At 48.4% G+C, this 17,579-nt stretch overlaps 3 protein-coding genes across 5 annotated transcripts in view; 1 reads left to right on the forward strand and 2 right to left on the reverse strand.

Annotated features, from left to right (window-relative positions):
• The window catches only part of LOC141048831 (uricase-like), a 29,592-nt gene extending 13,070 nt beyond the window's left edge, over positions 1-16,522 (reverse strand). Inside the window, exon 1 of one of the 2 annotated variants that reach the window (XM_073544902.1) lies at positions 16,366-16,522. In XM_073544902.1, the coding sequence (XP_073401003.1) occupies positions 16,366-16,452 (87 nt within the window). In that variant the 5' untranslated portion in view covers positions 16,453-16,522. Of the gene's footprint in view, positions 1-4,603; positions 4,753-16,365 lie in introns of those variants that run through there. The other variant, XM_073544903.1, reaches the window with a different exon arrangement.
• Positions 5,651-17,579, forward strand: part of DNASE2B (deoxyribonuclease 2 beta) — a 32,227-nt gene continuing 20,298 nt past the window's right edge. Inside the window, exons 1-3 of one of the 2 annotated variants that reach the window (XM_073544899.1) lie at positions 5,651-5,840; positions 13,234-13,405; positions 13,778-13,859. In XM_073544899.1, coding sequence (XP_073401000.1) covers positions 5,740-5,840; positions 13,234-13,405; positions 13,778-13,859 — 355 coding nt within the window. In that variant the 5' untranslated portion in view covers positions 5,651-5,739. Of the gene's footprint in view, positions 5,841-8,505; positions 8,575-13,233; positions 13,406-13,777; positions 13,860-17,579 lie in introns of those variants that run through there. The other variant, XM_073544901.1, reaches the window with a different exon arrangement.
• On the reverse strand, positions 6,803-8,737 carry PPIL1 (peptidylprolyl isomerase like 1). The gene has a single exon (XM_073544905.1). The coding sequence runs from the start codon at positions 8,270-8,272 to the stop codon at positions 7,772-7,774; it is 501 nt and encodes a 166-aa protein (XP_073401006.1). The 5' UTR covers positions 8,273-8,737; the 3' UTR covers positions 6,803-7,771.

The raw sequence follows: 17,579 nt of genomic DNA on the forward strand, positions 1-17,579 counted from the left end.
TGTATGGGGATTCTGTACGGTGGGTCTGTATGTATGGGGATTCTGTACGGTGGGTCTGTATGTATGGGGACTCTGTACGGTGGGTCTGTATGTATGGGGATTCTGTACAGTGGGTCTGTATTTATGGGGATTCTGTACGGTGGGTCTGTATGTATGGGGATTCTGTACGGGGTGTCTGTATGTATGGGGATTCTGTACGGTGGGTCTGTATGTATGGGGACTCTGTACGGTGGGTCTGTATGTATGGGGATTCTGTACGGTGGGTCTGTATGTATGGGGATTCTGTACGGTGGGTCTGTATGTATGGGGACTCTGTACGGTGGGTCTGTATGTATGGGGATTCTGTACGGTGGGTCTGTATGTATGGGGATTCTGTATGAGGTGTCTGTATGTATGGGGATTCTGTATGGGGATTCTGTATGGGGCGTCTGTATGTATGGGGATTCTGTACGGTGGGTCTGTATGTATGGGGATTCTGTACGGGGCGTCTGTATGTATGGGGACTCTGTACGGTGGGTCTGTATGTAAGGGGATTCTGTATGAGGCGTCTGTATGTATGGGGATTCTGTACGGTGGGTCTGTATGTATGGGGATTCTGTACGGTGGGTCTGTATGTATGCGGATTCTGTATGAGGCGTCTGTATGTATGGGGATTCTGTACGGTGGGTCTGTATGTATGGGGATTCTGTATGAGGTGTCTGTATGTATGGGGATTCTGTATGGGGCGTCTGTATGTATGGGGATTCTGTACGGTGTCTGTATGTATGGGGATTCTGTACGGTGTCTGTATGTATGGGGATTCTGTACGGGGCGTCTGTATGTATGGGGATTCTGTACGGTGGGTCTGTATGTATGGGGATTCTGTACGGTGGGTCTGTATGTATGGGGATTCTGTACGGTGGGTCTGTATGTATGGGGATTCTGTACGGTGGGTCTGTATGTATGGGGATTCTGTACGGTGGGTCTGTATGGGGCCTCTATGTATGGGGATTCTGTATGGGGCGTCTGGATACATTGGAGCTCTAAGTCGCCGTTCACTCCACAGAGCTTTCTACTTATTACTCCCTGGAGCTTCACCTTCTTTCCTCCAGATGGTTCCTGAGATCTGAGCCTTTATATTTAGCTCTAATTTTTATGGACTTGAAGAGGGCGACGCTCACTGGTAATTATGCAGAGCTGCCTAAAAACAGACCCACTTGGTAAAAACTAGAAAACAATTGCACTAAATAGAAAGCCCCATATCTCAGGAACCGTGCGGGAGGATTAAGAGAAGAACAAAAGACTCAGAGAAGCAGCGGGAATAAAATTAGAGCTAACGTTGGCACTGGAGACGCCACTCTGTAAGTGCAGTGTGAACGGAGCCTGAGAAGACAACATTGAGGAAGTCTGTGATCAGAGAACTGCCGTGTGCAGATCGACGGAACATCATAGAGGCCGCAACAGCCAATCAGCAGCTTGTGATGTGAGGCGGCGGAGCGAGATCCGCCCTATAGGAACGCTGCACCGAGAATATGGAAACTTGTCCTAGTAACTCATGTAGGATCAGACCGATGTCATTGGGATCGTAATTTACTGTGGTGTAAAACAGCAGGAAAGACGAGCCGCAGACAGCGAGGATGTGAACCCTGCCGGCCCCAAGGGGCAGCCGTCCCCGAGCAGCAGTCACCCTGAGGAGCAGCAGATGCCCCCCAAGGAGCAGCTGCCCTGAGGAGCAACCATCCCCGAGCAGCAGCCGCCTTGTCTCCATGTGACACAGTCTCCATGCAGGAACTTCATCAATCATGAGGCTACTATGCGTGTGTCCTGCAAGGTGACAGGGCGCAGCAGTACACGGAACGCTGCCCTGACCTCATACGCAGCTGGTAGAAATATCATTATACTCCAGTCTTTTCTGCAATATTTTTTCCCGAATAAAAGACAGATCCGAAATATCAGACCGGTGGGGGCCCGACTCCCAATACCCCCCAATAACCTGAAAGGACCCTGTCACTCCGCTCTGGAAGTGCGCCAAGTAGTCGCTGGACCGCTGCAGCATTGTCGGTCCCTGATTGGAAGTCGGTTCTCCATCAATCTGAAACTGATGACCTTAAAAAAAGCCAAAATCCATGTACAATATGTACAATGTGTGTGTATATATATGTAACCGAAGTGTTTCATAGCAGTACTAGTATAATATATATATACATACTGTATATGTGTTTTGTATGGCGTTCTCTTCTCTTTCTGTTCTCCGTGCTTAGTGTGGCACACAGACACACAATGCAAAGACAGAGGCAACATCTCTCCTTTTTATCTCGTTTCTGATGTGATTTTCATATTGCCCACACTTGTTACTTGCCACAGGTGAGTGTAAACGAGCATCACATGCTGGAAACAAAGTTGTTTACCCACAATTTTGGAAAGGTGACAACGATTTTGCCGCGCCCATTTTGGGGGTTTTGTGAAATTATTTGCCCTTTTTCCTCTTTTTTTTTTTGTGTTGTTCCGATACACACAAAGGAAATAAACCTGTGTATAAGGCTGGTTTCACACTAGCGTATTTTACATGCAGCGCACAGCGCCGTTAAGCCCTGCCCCCTGCCCGCCCCTTCCAGTCATCTCCTCCTATCGCACGCGCATGTGATCTGCGCACCCTATCTTTAGCATAGAGTGCGCAGACCATGCGCTGGCCGTGCGTTAGTAGGATTTTTGCGTGCGCTGCGCACTTTTGAAGGTGCGCCAAGCGCGCCAAAATGCAACATGGTGCGTTCGGCGCACCTTCAAAAGTGTGCAGCGCATGCAAAAATCCTACTAGCGCACGGTCTGCGCATCCTATGCTGAAGATAGGGTGCGCAGATCGCATGCAGCCGTGTGCGATAGTAGGAGGAGATGACCGGGCAGGGGGCGGGGCTTAGCGGCGCCGTGCGCTGCATGTAAAATACGCTAGTGTGAAACTAGCATCACAAAGCATGTGTAAAATGACTTTGTGCCATAACTGTATGTGTGTATATGTATGATTTATATAGTGGTTCTAATAATATATACTGTGTTGCGGTATGTGTAGTGTATATGAGTAGCGTGTTTAGATCTACAGCTGCTTCCTGCAAAATGAGAATATCATCAAAAAGAGATTTTATTTCAGTTCTTCAATACAGACAGTGCCTCTCCTCTATTCTCTAGAGTCATTACACACAGAGTGATCTATCTCACGGGTTTATTTCTGGTAATGTTGATGATTGTGGCTTACAGCCAATGAAAACCCAAAAGTCATTATCTCAGGATATTAGAATACTTTATAACACCAGCTGGAAATATGATTGTAAAATCTGAAATGTTGTCCTTCTGAAATGTATGATCAGTAAATGCACTCAGTACTTGGCCGGGGCTCCTCTGCATCAATGCGGTGTGGCATGGAGGCGATCAGCCTGTGGCACTGCTGAGGGGTTATGGAAGCCCAGGTCGCTTTGATAGCAGCCTTCAGCTCGTCTGCATTGTGGGGTCTGGTGTCTCTCTTCTTCCTCTTGACAATACTCCATAGATTCTCTATGGGGTTAAGGTCAGGCAAGTTTGCTGCCAATCAAGCACAGTGATACTGTTATGTGTACACCAGGTATTGGTACTTTTGGCAGTGTGGACAGGGGCCAAGTCCTGCTGGAGAATGACATTTCCATCTCCATAAAGCTTGTCAGTAGAGGGAAGCATGAAGTGCTGTAAAATGTCCTGGTAGACGGCTGCGCTGACTTTGGTCTTGATACAACACAGTGGACCTACACCAGCAGATGACATGGCTCCCCAAACCATCACTGACTGTGGAGACTTCACACTAGACCTCCAGCAGCTTGGATTGTGGCCTCTCCACTCTTCCTCCAGACTCTGGACGGCAATTTCCAAATGAAATGCAAAATTTACTTTCCTTGTGGAGTGTGTCAGTGACTGCCTTCTGGATATCGGTCAGGTCAGCAGTCTTCCCCATGATTGTGGAGCTACTGAAACAGACTAAGGGACCTTTATAAACGCTTAGGAAACCATCATCAACATTACCAGAAATAAACCCGTGAGATAGATCACTCGGTGTGTGATGACTCTATAGCAGGGTTTCCCAACTCCAGTCCTCAAGGCACACCAACAGATCATGTTTTCAGGATTTCCTTTGTATTGCACAGGTGAAGCAATTATCACCTGAGCAATACTAAGGAAATCCTGAAAACATGATCTGTTGGTGTGCCTTGAGGACTGGAGTTGGGAAACCCTGCTCTATAGAATAGAGGAGAGTCACTTTTTGTATTGAAGAACTGAAATAAATTCACTTTTTGATGACATTCTAATTTTGTAAGAAGCTCCTGTGCGTTTTATATATTTATATTATATAGCGGTACTAATAATGTACAGTATTGCAGTATGTGTAGTGTATACAAATGTAACGTGTGTAGATATATATTTTATATAGCGGTACTAATAATGTGTGCAGTGTTGTGGTGCGTTATTATCTTCCAAATTGAGAATTTGTGGGTAAATTGGAAGGTGCACTTGGGGGGGTTATCACTGAATTTGTGCCCCGGATGAAGACCTGCCTTCCTTCCTCTCGGGGTGGGATATATTAGATGGGTTCCTCTTCATATCTTACCTTGAACGATCTCCAGTAGTTATGTGCCATCCTCCGATCTGTGGCCGGAGCGGAGCAATGCCAGCTGTGTGTGGAGGGCTCCGGTCGGGGGCAGCTATTGTACGCGGACTTCGGGCCAATCCGAGTCTGTTTGTTCGGTTGAAGAGTAACCTCAACTCGGGGGTCACAGATCTCTGATCGAGGTCAGTTATTTGTTAACTAGAAGTTTGTCTCCTCTCACGGACATTTTCAAGCCCAAAAAAAAAATCAACAAATGTTTCGGCCGTTCCGCATCGATCGCGCAGGCGGCTTCTCAATAAATGCCGCCATGACTTTAAACTTTGGCGTTAAAAAATAAATGGGAGATTATGAGGCTGAAATATCGTTTCCTGGACCCCGCGTCTAAAGATCCGCCCGATCCTTCAGAACGCACAATTTTCCACTTTAGTTTTTCTCTGTGAGTTTTCTGCGGGACGACTTGTACTTTCTAATGACACCTTTAATTCTATCACTTATTAGGCTGGAAAACGGGAAAAAGTCCACGTGATGAAATAGAGAAAAACCGCGATTCCCCCGCTGCTCGATGCGTTTTCCTTTTGGGCCCTTCATTGTGGGTGACGATTCCCCCGGTCAGCGCCGTTACACCGACACCGGAGGTGGGGTGAATACATCACTGCTGATTTGTACTGCACTTTTTGGGGAGGTTCGATTTTGGACCTTTGCAGAAGTGGAAATACCAAATATGTTTATTTTTGGATTGGGGAAGGGAGGGGCAAAGTAACAGGTTTTATTTTTGTAATATTTAAACACTTTTTTGTTTTAGTCGCCGCAGGGCCAGTGGCTCTGGGATCAGTTGTGCGATCCTCTGCAATGACTCGGCGTCGTCCGCTCCTCTGCAGCAGAGGCTTCCATAGATTGTGGGGTCCACAGCGATCATTTATCATCTATTCCATGAAATGTTTTGTGTGCCTGGCCCTTTAACAAGTTTGTGGCCGGTCAGACACGTGGACGCCCAGTAACAGAACGTCGCTGGGATATTTCCACTTTCCCGGCAGTGAACGACGAGATCACATGATTTCACTTCCTGCTGCGGAGCTGAACATGAGAGGCCGGGACTTCTCCTTTACAGCCATTCTTGAACCATTCGGGGGGGGATCATGTCCGGCCGCGGCTTGCTGTCTGCGCTCTGTATGATCGGCGTCTCTCTGGTCACATGTGAGATCGCGTGTCGCAATGAAGGTGGAGATCCCGTAGACTGGTAGGTGATGAACACTGATCGTTAGATTCACCTCTCTACTTGGTATAAGGCTGCATTCACACTTTGTGGCATCATGATTTAAAAACCGCTGCAAAATCTGTGCAGTTCTATCGCAGCTAAATAACGAGGCTGCAATGTGTGAACGCAGCTGTAAGAGCACGGACAGATCCGGAGGAGCTGCGGCGCTTTCTCCATGCAATGGATGGCCGAGGCCCCAATGCAGCACAGCCCTCCTGAATGGGGGCATCTGTTGCGCTGAAATCTGGGAAACTGTGCTGCAGCCCTCCTTGTACTCCTGTGGCCGGGGACCCTCTATTCTCTGGGGCCCCGGAGGACAGACCCCCCTACCCCTCTTATCAATCAGACCCGTTCCTGAATCCAGCGGACTATAGATCCCAGTACAATAACGGCCCCCTGTAGTGATACGATGTGTCAGCACTGGGAGTTCAAGATGTGCAATGGGGGTGGCTATATACAGAAGCAGTACATGGCCACACCCCCAGTGCACTTCCAAGCTAATTTGCATGTGGTTTCAATACTTGATTTCTCAGCGCCGGCACATCGGACCGGAATCAGGTTTATTGTACTGGGACCGATGTAGACATCCTGCTAGTTTTGTAGGGAAACCCTCAGACAGCCCCCCATATACGGCACCTGGAGCCAGTCAGTCCTATATGTGCCGGCAGCCACGTTACAGGGGTCTGGACCCATCTGTGCCTAGTGTGAACAGTCACCTGCATGCGCTTGATGGCCGCCTCACGTGGCTGAAGTTGTGTCTGAGTCTTCTGGGCTCAGCCTCCAACATTTGTAATAAACACATCCGCCACCGGACCTCACGCTACTGGCTGCAGCCCCCCGTGTCCTGTGGGGGAGTAGGAGGCCGGACCCTAAACTTTATGGCAGAGTCTTAAAGGATTTAACCTGATGGGATCTTTCTACATACAGTGCAGAGGAGAAAGCCGTTTATTTTTGCAGAGATTTTAATTAGTAAAAAATAAAATATACAAAATGTAAAAAAAAAAGCCCCCACACGCAAGAATCCAGGGGGGACGATGGAGGGGGTCCCAGCGCACAGAGGAGTCCGGGGGGGGGAGGGTTGAGACGACGATGGAGGGGGTCCCAGCGCACAGAAGAGACCGGGGGGAGCGGGATGATGACGGCGGTCCCAGCGCACAGAAAAGAGTCCTGGGGGCGGGGACGATGACGGAGGTCCCAGCGCACAGAAGAGTCCTGGGGGCGGCGACTATGACGGCGGTCCCAGCGCACAGAATACAGAGGAGTCCAGGTAGGACGATGTCAGCCTGCAGGGGTCCTCTTGTCAATTGGCGGGGGTCTGCCAGTCAGTTGGGGCACTGGACGTCACTCGGCGGGGGCTCCGGGCATCATTCGGCGGGGGCTCCGGACGTCACTCGGCGGGGGCTCCGGGCATCAGTTGGCGGGGGATCTGTACGTCACTCGGCGGGGGCTCCGGGCATCAGTTGGCAGAGGCTCTGGACGTCACTCGGCGGGGGTACCGGGCATCAGTCGGCGGGGGCTCCGGGCATCACTCGGCGGGGGCACCGGGCATCAGTTGGGGGCACCGAGCATCAGTTGGCAGAGGCTTCGGGCATCAGTCGGCGGGGGCACCGGGCATCAGTTGGTGGGGGCTCTGGACGTCAGTCGGCGGGGGCACCGGGCATCAGTTGGAGGGGGCTCTGGACGTCACTCGGCGGGGGCACCGGGCGTCAGTTGGCAGAGGCTCTGGACGTCACTCGGCGGGGGCTCTGGGCGTCACTCGACGGGGGCACCGGGCATCAGTTGGCGGGGGCTCTGGACGTCACTCGGCGGGGGCGCCGGGCATCAGTTGGCGGGGGCTCTGGACGTCACTCGGCGGGGGCGCCGGGCATCAGTTGGCGGGGGCTCTGGACGTCACTCGGCGGGGGCGCCGGGCATCAGTTGGCGGGGGCCCGGAGGATCTTCACCTCGTCCCGCGGCCGGTCCTGGCTGTCCGTCTCCACCATCCCCAGCCGGTTCAGGGTCCCCAGGCCCTGACACACCCGCCCGAAGATCGTGTGCTTGCCGTCCAGCCACTGCGCCGGGGCCAGGGTAAGGAAGAACTGGCTGCCGTTGGTGTCGGGCCCGGAGTTGGCCATGGCGAGGATCCCGGCCCCGGTGAACTTCAGCTCCGGGTGCAGCTCGTCGGAGAAGTGCTTCCCGTCATAGATGGAGCCTCCGCCGCGCCCGGTGCCCGTGGGGTCCCCGCCCTGCACCATGAAGTCCTTGATGATGCGGTGAAACTTGGTGCCGTTGTAGTAGCCGCGGCGGGAGAGCTCGGCGAAGTTCCTGCACGTCCGCGGGGCGTGCTCCCAGTACAACTCCACCGTGATCGTGCCCATGCTGGTGTCTAGACTGACGGTGGCCGGCCGCCAATTGTCCGGTGGGATCCCCGCCATCCTACACACGAGTGACCGGGGAGCGCCGTCGCGGGTACACACTTCCGGTCTCCAAGCCTCGTTCTCAGACTCTCACTGACGCAGTCCGCCCGTGGCTCAACTTCCGGTATCAATAAAGTTACTTTTGACTATGGCGGTAGCTCGGGGTCGATTGCTCATGTCAACCAATCAGAACGCTTTTTACATTTTAAAAACTCTTTTGAATGAATAATAAGCAGTAATGTGATTGGTTGCTGTGATCTGCGCTGAAACTCCTTCTTGCCGGACACCGGGAAGAGTCATCAAACCTGCCGGAAGGCAAAGTAATGACTACAACAGGAATTCCGGGATCTGAGGGGTTTATACAAAGTGGGAGATGGGGAAATGGTGTGAAAAAGTGTCATCAGGCCCCAAGTAATAAAAACGCCATTCATGAACAATGAGGTGTCAGTTTAGGGGGTCTCAGATCTTTATCAGTTTTAGGGGGTCTCAGATCTGTATCAGTTTTAGGGGGTCTCAGATCTGTATCAGTTTTAGGGGTCCGGTCTGGGATCTGTATCAGTTTTAGGGGTCCGGTCTGAGATCTTTATCAGTTTTAAGGGTCCGGTCTGAGATCTTTATCAGTTTTAGGGGTCCGGTCTGTGATCTTTATCAGTTTTAGGGGTCCGGTCTGGGATCTATATCAGTTTTAGGGGTCCGGTCTGGGATCTATATCAGTTTTAAGGGTCCGGTCTGGGATCTATATCAGTTTTAAGGGTCCGGTCTGGGATCTATATCAGTTTTAAGGGTCCGGTCTGGGATCTATATCAGTTTTAGGGGTCCGGTCTGGGATCTATATCAGTTTTAAGGGTCCGGTCTGGGATCTATATCAGTTTTAGGGGTCCGGTCTGGGGTGTATATCAGTTTTAAGGGTCCGGTCTGAGGTCTATGTCAGTTTTAGGGTCCGGTCTGGGATCTGTATCAGTTTTAGGGGTCCGGTCTGGGATCTTTATCAGTTTTAGGGGTCCGGTCTGGGATCTATATCAGTTTTAGGGGTCCGGTCTGGGATCTTTATCACTTTTAAGGGTCCGGTCTGGGATCTATATCAGTTTTAGGGGTCCGGTCTGGGATCTATATCAGTTTTAAGGGTCCGGTCTGGGATCTTTATCAGTTTTAAGGGTCCGGTCTGGGATCTATATCAGTTTTAGGGGTCCGGTCTGGGGTGTATATCAGTTTTAAGGGTCCGGTCTGAGGTCTATGTCAGTTTTAGGGTCCGGTCTGGGATCTGTATCAGTTTCAGGGGTCCGGTCTGGGATCTTTATCAGTTTTAGGGGTCCGGTCTGGGATCTATTATCAGTTTTAAGGGTCCGGTCTGGGATCTTTATCAGTTTTAAGGGTCCGGTCTGGGATCTATATCAGTTTTAGGGGTCCGGTCTGGGATCTTTATCAGTTTTAGGGGTCCGGTCTGGGATCTTTATCAGTTTTAAGGGTCCGGTCTGGGATCTATATCAGTTTTAGGGGTCCGGTCTGGGGTGTATATCAGTTTTAAGGGTCCGGTCTGAGGTCTATGTCAGTTTTAGGGTCCGGTCTGGGATCTGTATCAGTTTTAGGGGTCCGGTCTGGGATCTTTATCAGTTTTAGGGGTCCGGTCTGGGATCTATATCAGTTTTAAGGGTCCAGTCTGGGATCTTTATCAGTTTTAGGGGTCCGGTCTGGGATCTTTATCACTTTTAAGGGTCCGGTCTGGGATCTAAATCAGTTTTAGGGGTCCGGTCTGGGATCTATATCAGTTTTAAGGGTCCGGTCTGGGATCTATATCAGTTTTAGGGGTCCGGTCTGGGGTGTATATCAGTTTTAGGGGTCCGGTCTGAGATCTTTATCAGTTTTAGGGGTCCGGTCTGGGATCTATATCAGTTTTAGGGGTCCGGTCTGGGATCTTTATCAGTTTTAAGGGTCCGGTCTGGGATCTATATCAGTTTTAAGGGTCCGGTCTGGGATCTATATCAGTTTTAGGGGTCCGGTCTGGGATCTTTATCAGTTTTAAGGGTCCGGTCTGGGATCTATATCAGTTTTAGGGGTCCGGTCTGGGATCTATATCAGTTTTAAGGGTCCGGTCTGGGATCTATATCAGTTTTAGGGTCCGGTCTGGGATCTTTATCAGTTTTAGGGGTCCGGTCTGGGATCTTTATCAGTTTTAAGGGTCCGGTCTGGGATCTATATCAGTTTTAGGGGTCCGGTCTGGGATCTTTATCAGTTTTAGGGGTCCGGTCTGGGGTGTATATCAGTTTTAAGGGTCCGGTCTGAGGTCTATGTCAGTTTTAGGGTCCGGTCTGGGATCTGTATCAGTTTTAGGGGTCCGGTCTGGGATCTTTATCAGTTTTAAGGGTCCGGTCTGGGATCTATATCAGTTTTAGGGGTCCGGTCTGGGGTGTATATCAGTTTTAAGGGTCCGGTCTGAGGTCTATGTCAGTTTTAGGGTCCGGTCTGGGATCTGTATCAGTTTTAGGGGTCCGGTCTGGGATCTTTATCAGTTTTAGGGGTCCGGTCTGGGATCTATATCAGTTTTAAGGGTCCGGTCTGGGATCTTTATCAGTTTTAGGGGTCCGGTCTGGGATCTTTATCACTTTTAAGGGTCCGGTCTGGGATCTATATCAGTTTTAGGGGTCCGGTCTGGGATCTATATCAGTTTTAAGGGTCCGGTCTGGGATCTTTATAAGTTTTAAGGGTCCGGTCTGGGATCTATATCAGTTTTAGGGGTCCGGTCTGGGGTGTATATCAGTTTTAAGGGTCCGGTCTGAGGTCTATGTCAGTTTTAGGGTCCGGTCTGGGATCTGTATCAGTTTTAGGGGTCCGGTCTGGGATCTTTATCAGTTTTAGGGGTCCGGTCTGGGATCTATTATCAGTTTTAAGGGTCCGGTCTGGGATCTTTATCAGTTTTAAGGGTCCGGTCTGGGATCTTTATCAGTTTTAGGGTCCGGTCTGGGATCTGTATCAGTTTTAGGGGTCCGGTCTGGGATCTTTATCAGTTTTAGGGGTCCGGTCTGGGATCTATTATCAGTTTTAAGGGTCCGGTCTGGGATCTTTATCAGTTTTAAGGGTCCGGTCTGGGATCTTTATCAGTTTTAGGGGTCCGGTCTGGGATCTTTATCAGTTTTAGGGGTCCGGTCTGGGATCTATATCAGTTTTAAGGGTCCGGTCTGGGATCTATATCAGTTTTAAGGGTCCGGTCTGGGATCTTTATCAGTTTTAGGGGTCCGGTCTGGGATCTATATCAGTTTTAGGGGTCCGGTCTGGGATCTTTATCAGTTTTAGGGGTCCGGTCTGGGGTGTATATCAGTTTTAGGGGTCCGGTCTGGGATCTTTATCAGTTTTAGGGGTCCGGTCTGGGATCTTTATCAGTTTTAGGGGTCCGGTCTGGGATCTTTATCAGTTTTAGGGGTCCGGTCTGGGATCTTTATCAGTTTTAGAGGTCCGGTCTGGGATCTTTATCAGTTTTAGCGGCCGGTCTGGGATCTTTATCAGTTTTAGGGGTCCGGTCTGGGATCTTTATCAGTTTTAGGGGTCCGGTCTGGGGTGTATATCAGTTTTAGGGGTCCGGTCTGGGATCTTTATCAGTTTTAGGGGTCCGGTCTGGGATCTATATCAGTTTTAGGGGTCCGGTCTGGGATCTTTATCAGTTTTAGGGGTCCGGTCTGGGATCTTTATCAGTTTTAGGGGTCCGGTCTGGGATCTATATCAGTTTTAGGGGTCCGGTCTGGGATCTTTATCAGTTTTAGGGGTCCGGTCTGGGATCTTTATCAGTTTTAGGGGTCCGGTCTGGGATCTTTATCAGTTTTAGAGGTCCGGTCTGGGATCTTTATCAGTTTTAGCGGCCGGTCTGGGATCTTTATCAGTTTTAGGGGTCCGGTCTGGGATCTTTATCAGTTTTAGGGGTCCGGTCTGGGGTGTATATCAGTTTTAGGGGTCCGGTCTGGGATCTTTATCAGTTTTAGGGGTCCGGTCTGGGATCTATATCAGTTTTTTTGGGTCCGGTCTGGGGTCTTTATCAGTTTTAGGGGTCCGGTCTGGGGTATATCAGTTTTTGGCATCTCTATCAGTCTAGGGGGTCTGTTCTGGGCTCTGTATCCGCTCTGGGGTCTGTATAAGTTCAGGGGATCATGGTATATGTATATATATATATATATATATATATATATATATATACTTAGTTTTTCATAGACTTTGATACATATATATCTAATCTGATTATATGGACTGTGATTGCCCTTATTTATTCTTATTTGATCACGTTTATGCTGCTTCTCCGCTTTGTTTTGGGCTTTTTTTTATTAATGTCTTGTTTTTTTGTTTTTTTTTGCACATTATTATTATTATACATTTATATAGCGCCATTTATTCCATGGCGCTTTACATGTGAAAAGGGGAAATATAGACAAGTACAATAAACATGTGTAAGACAAAGGACACACAAGTACAGGAGGAGAGGGGACCCTGCCCGCGAGGGCTCACAGTCTACATTATCACCTTATTTACCAATACATATGTATATCCCTCCATGGTGTGTGAAGCAGTATATAGAGAATGTTGTGGACTGACCTATATCCTTTATGGGTCGTCTCTTCTATGTCGATACATATATTTGGGACGTTACTCTTCTTTTTCGGTGCTTTATTATCAGTGATTTTTCAGAAGGGCCATTATCATTATTATAGATTTTCAGAGATATATGATCCCAGATTTCTCATTTTGATCGTATTAACGTCGAGATTTTTTGATGTGAATGAGGAAAGTGGAGCCAGTGGCTGAAAAAAGTTCTGCAACTTCTGTGCTAATTTGGAGATTTCCTCATAAGCAACCAAACAGGCTGTGAAAGCTGCACAGAGGTGCGACCTGAAGCCTCTCTGTCCTCATGGAATATCTATAATCGCGCCCCCTACTGTCATGCACCATTTATTACACCGTTGACTTTTTTCACTTTTTCTTCTCTCTTTATATTTCCGTAGGTTTGTGATTTATAAGTTACCAATGCGTCTGATCAATGAGTCGTATGGACCAGGCCTGGACTATTTGTATCTCGACTCAAAGTCGCAGGGATGGCAAGTCAGCAAATTCCTCATCAACATGACCCAGGGGGCGATGGGGCGAGTGCTGGAGCAGCTCTACCAGTCATACAAGGTGAGCGGGATCTTATCGCATGTCTAAATATTCTACCAAACTCTTCAGGACCGGGCGTCACATACGTACAAACTGCGATGTGCACCATGGGGCGGATGGGATGTTTGTGTCTGTAAATGGAATTCTGTGTAAACCCCCAGTGTAATTCTATGCAAATCGGGAGACACGAAGCTGCATTGGCCCCAGCAGTCGGTATACAGCGTGTTATGGATAAATGCATTTTGGGAAGCCTTTAAAATTGAGCTAAGAAGCTGTAAATATGAAGGAAATGTCAGACTGACAGTGAAAAGTCAATGTGATGTGTGCGATGTTTCCTGAGATTTGTGCAGGGTTCTTGCATCTGACAATATTTTCTTATTTTCCTTCGTTCAGAGAAACGACACGGCATACATGTTATATAACGATTCTCCGCCGGGAAGGAACAGCTCCTTCACAGACAGAGGGCACTCCAAGGGTAAGTCACAGACCCCCTATGTGCACACTGTGTGCTGACCGTGCGGGAGAATTCAGGGGATGTGCACACGTTGTGGATTGCTGTGCGGATTTTTCCGCGATGAATCTGCTTGTTTTGGCAGAATCCGCAGGTCACAATCCGCGCGTTTTACCTGCGGATTTCCTCTGCGTTTTTACACCTGCAGATTCCACACAAAGAATTGACATGCTGTGGAAAATAAACTGCTGCGTTTCCTCGCGGATTTTTCTGCAGCATGTGCACAGCGGTTTTCATTTTCCATAGATTTTCATTGTACTGTAAATCACTAGCAAATCTGCAGCGGATCCGCAATGTGTGCACAGACCTTCAGACTGATGAATCCGGAGGTCACACAACCGGGATAGATATTGTGGATGCTGTGAAAAGATGCCACCGGTAGAGACAAATTATCCGGCGAGATCCCGCTGTGGACTTCACCCCTTCACCTCGTTTTCCCTACACTTCTTCCAAGAGACATAACTTTTTTACATTTCTGTCAATATAACCGTATGAGGCTTGTTTTCTGTAGGACAAGTTGTACTTTTCAATGACACCATTCATTGTATCATGTCATGTACTCAAAAGCAGAAAAAAAAAATTACCAAGTGCATAGATTGTTTTTATTTAAGTGGAAAAAAAAATTCTGAAATTTGTAAGAAAAAGGTTCTGCTTTTGTCGCCATTTTTTGAGACCTGTAATGTTTAATTTTTCGGGATCTGGGGCTGGTGAGGGTTTATTCTTTGCGCCCCGAGTTGACGTTTTCATTGATACCATTGGGGGACAGATACAATGTTTTTGTCGCCTCTTATTGCAATGTTGCAGCAACCAAAAAAAGCAATTTGGGGCTTTTTTGATTTTTTTTTTTGTTACACTGTTTACCAATCAGATTAATTTACTTTATCATTTCATAGATCGGACTTCTCCGAACGCAGTGATACCAAACGTGTCACTTTTTATTATTGTTTTATTTTGAATGGGGCAAAAGAGGAGTGATTTTTTTTTTTTTTTTTTTTTCATATTTTTAAAAACTTTTTTTCTCACTTTTTACTTTATTTAATAGTCCCCTTAGGGGATTTGCAGCTGCGATCGTCCAATCGCTTGTGCGATACATAGCAGAGCTGTAGAGGAAATCGGGAGGATCGTAATGACAGCCTCATGGGTCATCAGCAGACCACCAGCTGTCATGACAACCCATTGACGCCCCAAGATCATGTCACGATCGTGCCGATGGGAGCGTGGAACATTGCGCCCCTTGCAGGTACGTGCCAAATCCTGCTGTCAGAGAGTGTCAGCGAGATTTAACAGGCTTTGATCCACCCACAACTGTTAGAGGCAGATTTTAGAGGCCATTATATGTGAGAAAAGATGCAACTCAGCGAGCGTGCCGCAAAGTCAGGGACACAATTTTTGATGTATATGAACCTCAAAGGTTGTGAAGGGGTTACATACAATCCAGAATCTCCGGAAATTTCCAAAAGCATCAGAACAAAGATGGAAAAGCTGTAGAAGTGTCGGGAGAGACTGGAGGTGATAGCGGAGGATGTATCAGGAGCCCGGAGAGACGCTTTTCCTTGCACCATGGTAGTCATGGACGTACACCAATTTGGCTTGTCTTAAAGGGGTGTTGCTATTTAAAAGATGCTATCCCAATATGTAGTTGGTGTAGTAATAATAATAATAATATTAGCAAATACCTCCAGTTAGAAATGTAGTATAGTTCTTCTGATTCGCTATGTCTCTTTCCTCATGTGCAGGCTTTGCGGGACCTTAGGTATCCATAGTTACGACCACTAGCAACTAGCTGTCACTATCAGTGGTCATAACCATGGAGACCTAAGGTCCTGCAATGCCTGCACATGAGGAAAGAGACATAGAGAATCAGAAGAACTATACTACATTTCTAATTGGAGGTATTTCCTAATATTATTATTATTATTATTACACCTACTACATATTGGGATAGGATCTTTGAAATGGGAATACCCCTTTAACTCTACTTTTTTGATAAGATTGTTAGAATATCAGTGGGTTGTACAGGACTAGGAAATATGGCGGCTTTCTTCAACCTGCACCCTCACCAGTCCATGCGACCGCCTCTTGGTAAAACAATAGTGGGATTGATAACCCTTTTAATTCCTGTCGGAAGAAATCGTGCAGCGAGCGACAATAAACAAGGAGTCTGCAATGAATTTCTAGTAATGCAGCTGAAGGCGACATTTCTGCAGCAGCCGAGCGTCCCCCACTTTGTGGCGCCCACCTTAGTGGTGGCGCTGTTGGCAGAGGCCGCCGTCCTTTGTCCTCCCCGTCCCTCGGTTGAGCTTGTGTCGTTTTTCGGCCGATTTCACCTATATACCTGTGACGTGCCCTGTCTGCTTTCTTATTTCTTACCCAGCGCAGATTCACCGTACAACTTCAATCTAAATCCATTTTATAAAATAATCTGAAATCCTCAATAAAAGCTTTTTTGTAAATAATTATAATTTGATACCTGTCTTTGCATTTCGTCGCTGTGCTCTTGACCTGATGTTTCTGCTGCACTCGGCAAATTCACTCCAGATCCTGCGAACCCAGACATGTTCGTCCTCTTCACCTCCTGCCTCGCTGGGTTATATCAGGTATCTCAGCCGGCTCGGTATCCACCCTCTGCTCCTCCTCGCATCGCTCCTGGCGTGTCTCCATCACTCAGTACCCGCCTAGTGAGGGTTGATTACCGCCTCCTGGGGCCGGGTGTGTGACCCATGCGTGGTGGTTCCATCCTATAGATTCCCCGGCCCCCCGTGCATTTCATCATTCCTGCACTTTGGGGGTGTGGAGAATCCCAAACCATGACCCAATGTTCGTGTCATCAGCGGAAGAGGATCGAGACGCTGCCGCAGGAATCACGCGGCTAAAGAGAGAAGCGCTGCAAATCGCCAGCATCGGTGACACAAGTCCAGCGCTAAACTGCTGATGAGGGGTTTCAGGAGAGATCCGGGGGGACATCGTCACAGAAGAGCTGTCGCCGGGTCAAGGCGGGCAGTTTGTGCTCTAATTTTATTCCCGCGGATCCCCTTAGTGAGCAGCTGTTGTTGTTCTTTTTATAATTTCCAAGAGGGTGGTGCCCACAGGGTAATTTTCAGACACGACCCCACAAACTCTTGTGAGCCACACCCTGTTGGTAAAGACCATAAAAACTTACACCAAAGAAAAAGGTCCACTTCTCTGGAACCATAAGAGAGATTAAAAAAAACAACAACCAAAAATGCAAACATCTGGCACCACGGGTCACCTTTATGTGCTGGCAGTCTGCGGTCACCACTAGAGGGAGCACAGGAGCGTTCTGCATACTGCTCAGTGTATGGCCGGTATGCAGCACTGCCCCCCCGAGCGCCTCCTAGTGTTCACTAGAGGGATTTAATAATCTTTATAATAATCTTTATATAGCGCCAACATATTCTGCAGCGCTTTACAGTTTGCACACATTATCATCGCACAATCTAAATTCCCTATCAGTATGTCTTTGGAGTGTGGGAGGAAACCGGAGAACCCGGAGGAAACCCACGCAAACACGGGGAGAACATACAAACTCCTTGCAGATGTTGTCCTTGGTGGGATTCGAACCCAGGACCCCAGCGCTGCAAGGCTGCAGTGCTGCCCACGGATTTATGTAGCAAGTAAGGGGCAGACTACCAGGATCCACTATATGGAAGGATCACAGGTCCC

The sequence above is a fragment of the Dendrobates tinctorius genome, unplaced genomic scaffold, assembly GCF_039654945.1.
Source record: "Dendrobates tinctorius isolate UK_male_01 unplaced genomic scaffold, ASM3965494v1 ptg000138l, whole genome shotgun sequence".
Taxonomy (NCBI): Eukaryota; Metazoa; Chordata; class Amphibia; order Anura; family Dendrobatidae; genus Dendrobates; species Dendrobates tinctorius.

What these genes read in the sequence shown, in the direction of transcription:
- PPIL1 (XM_073544905.1), bottom strand. Translation starts at nt 8,272, where the DNA reads ATGGCGGGGATCCCACCGGACAATTGGCGGCCGGCCACCGTCAGTCTA.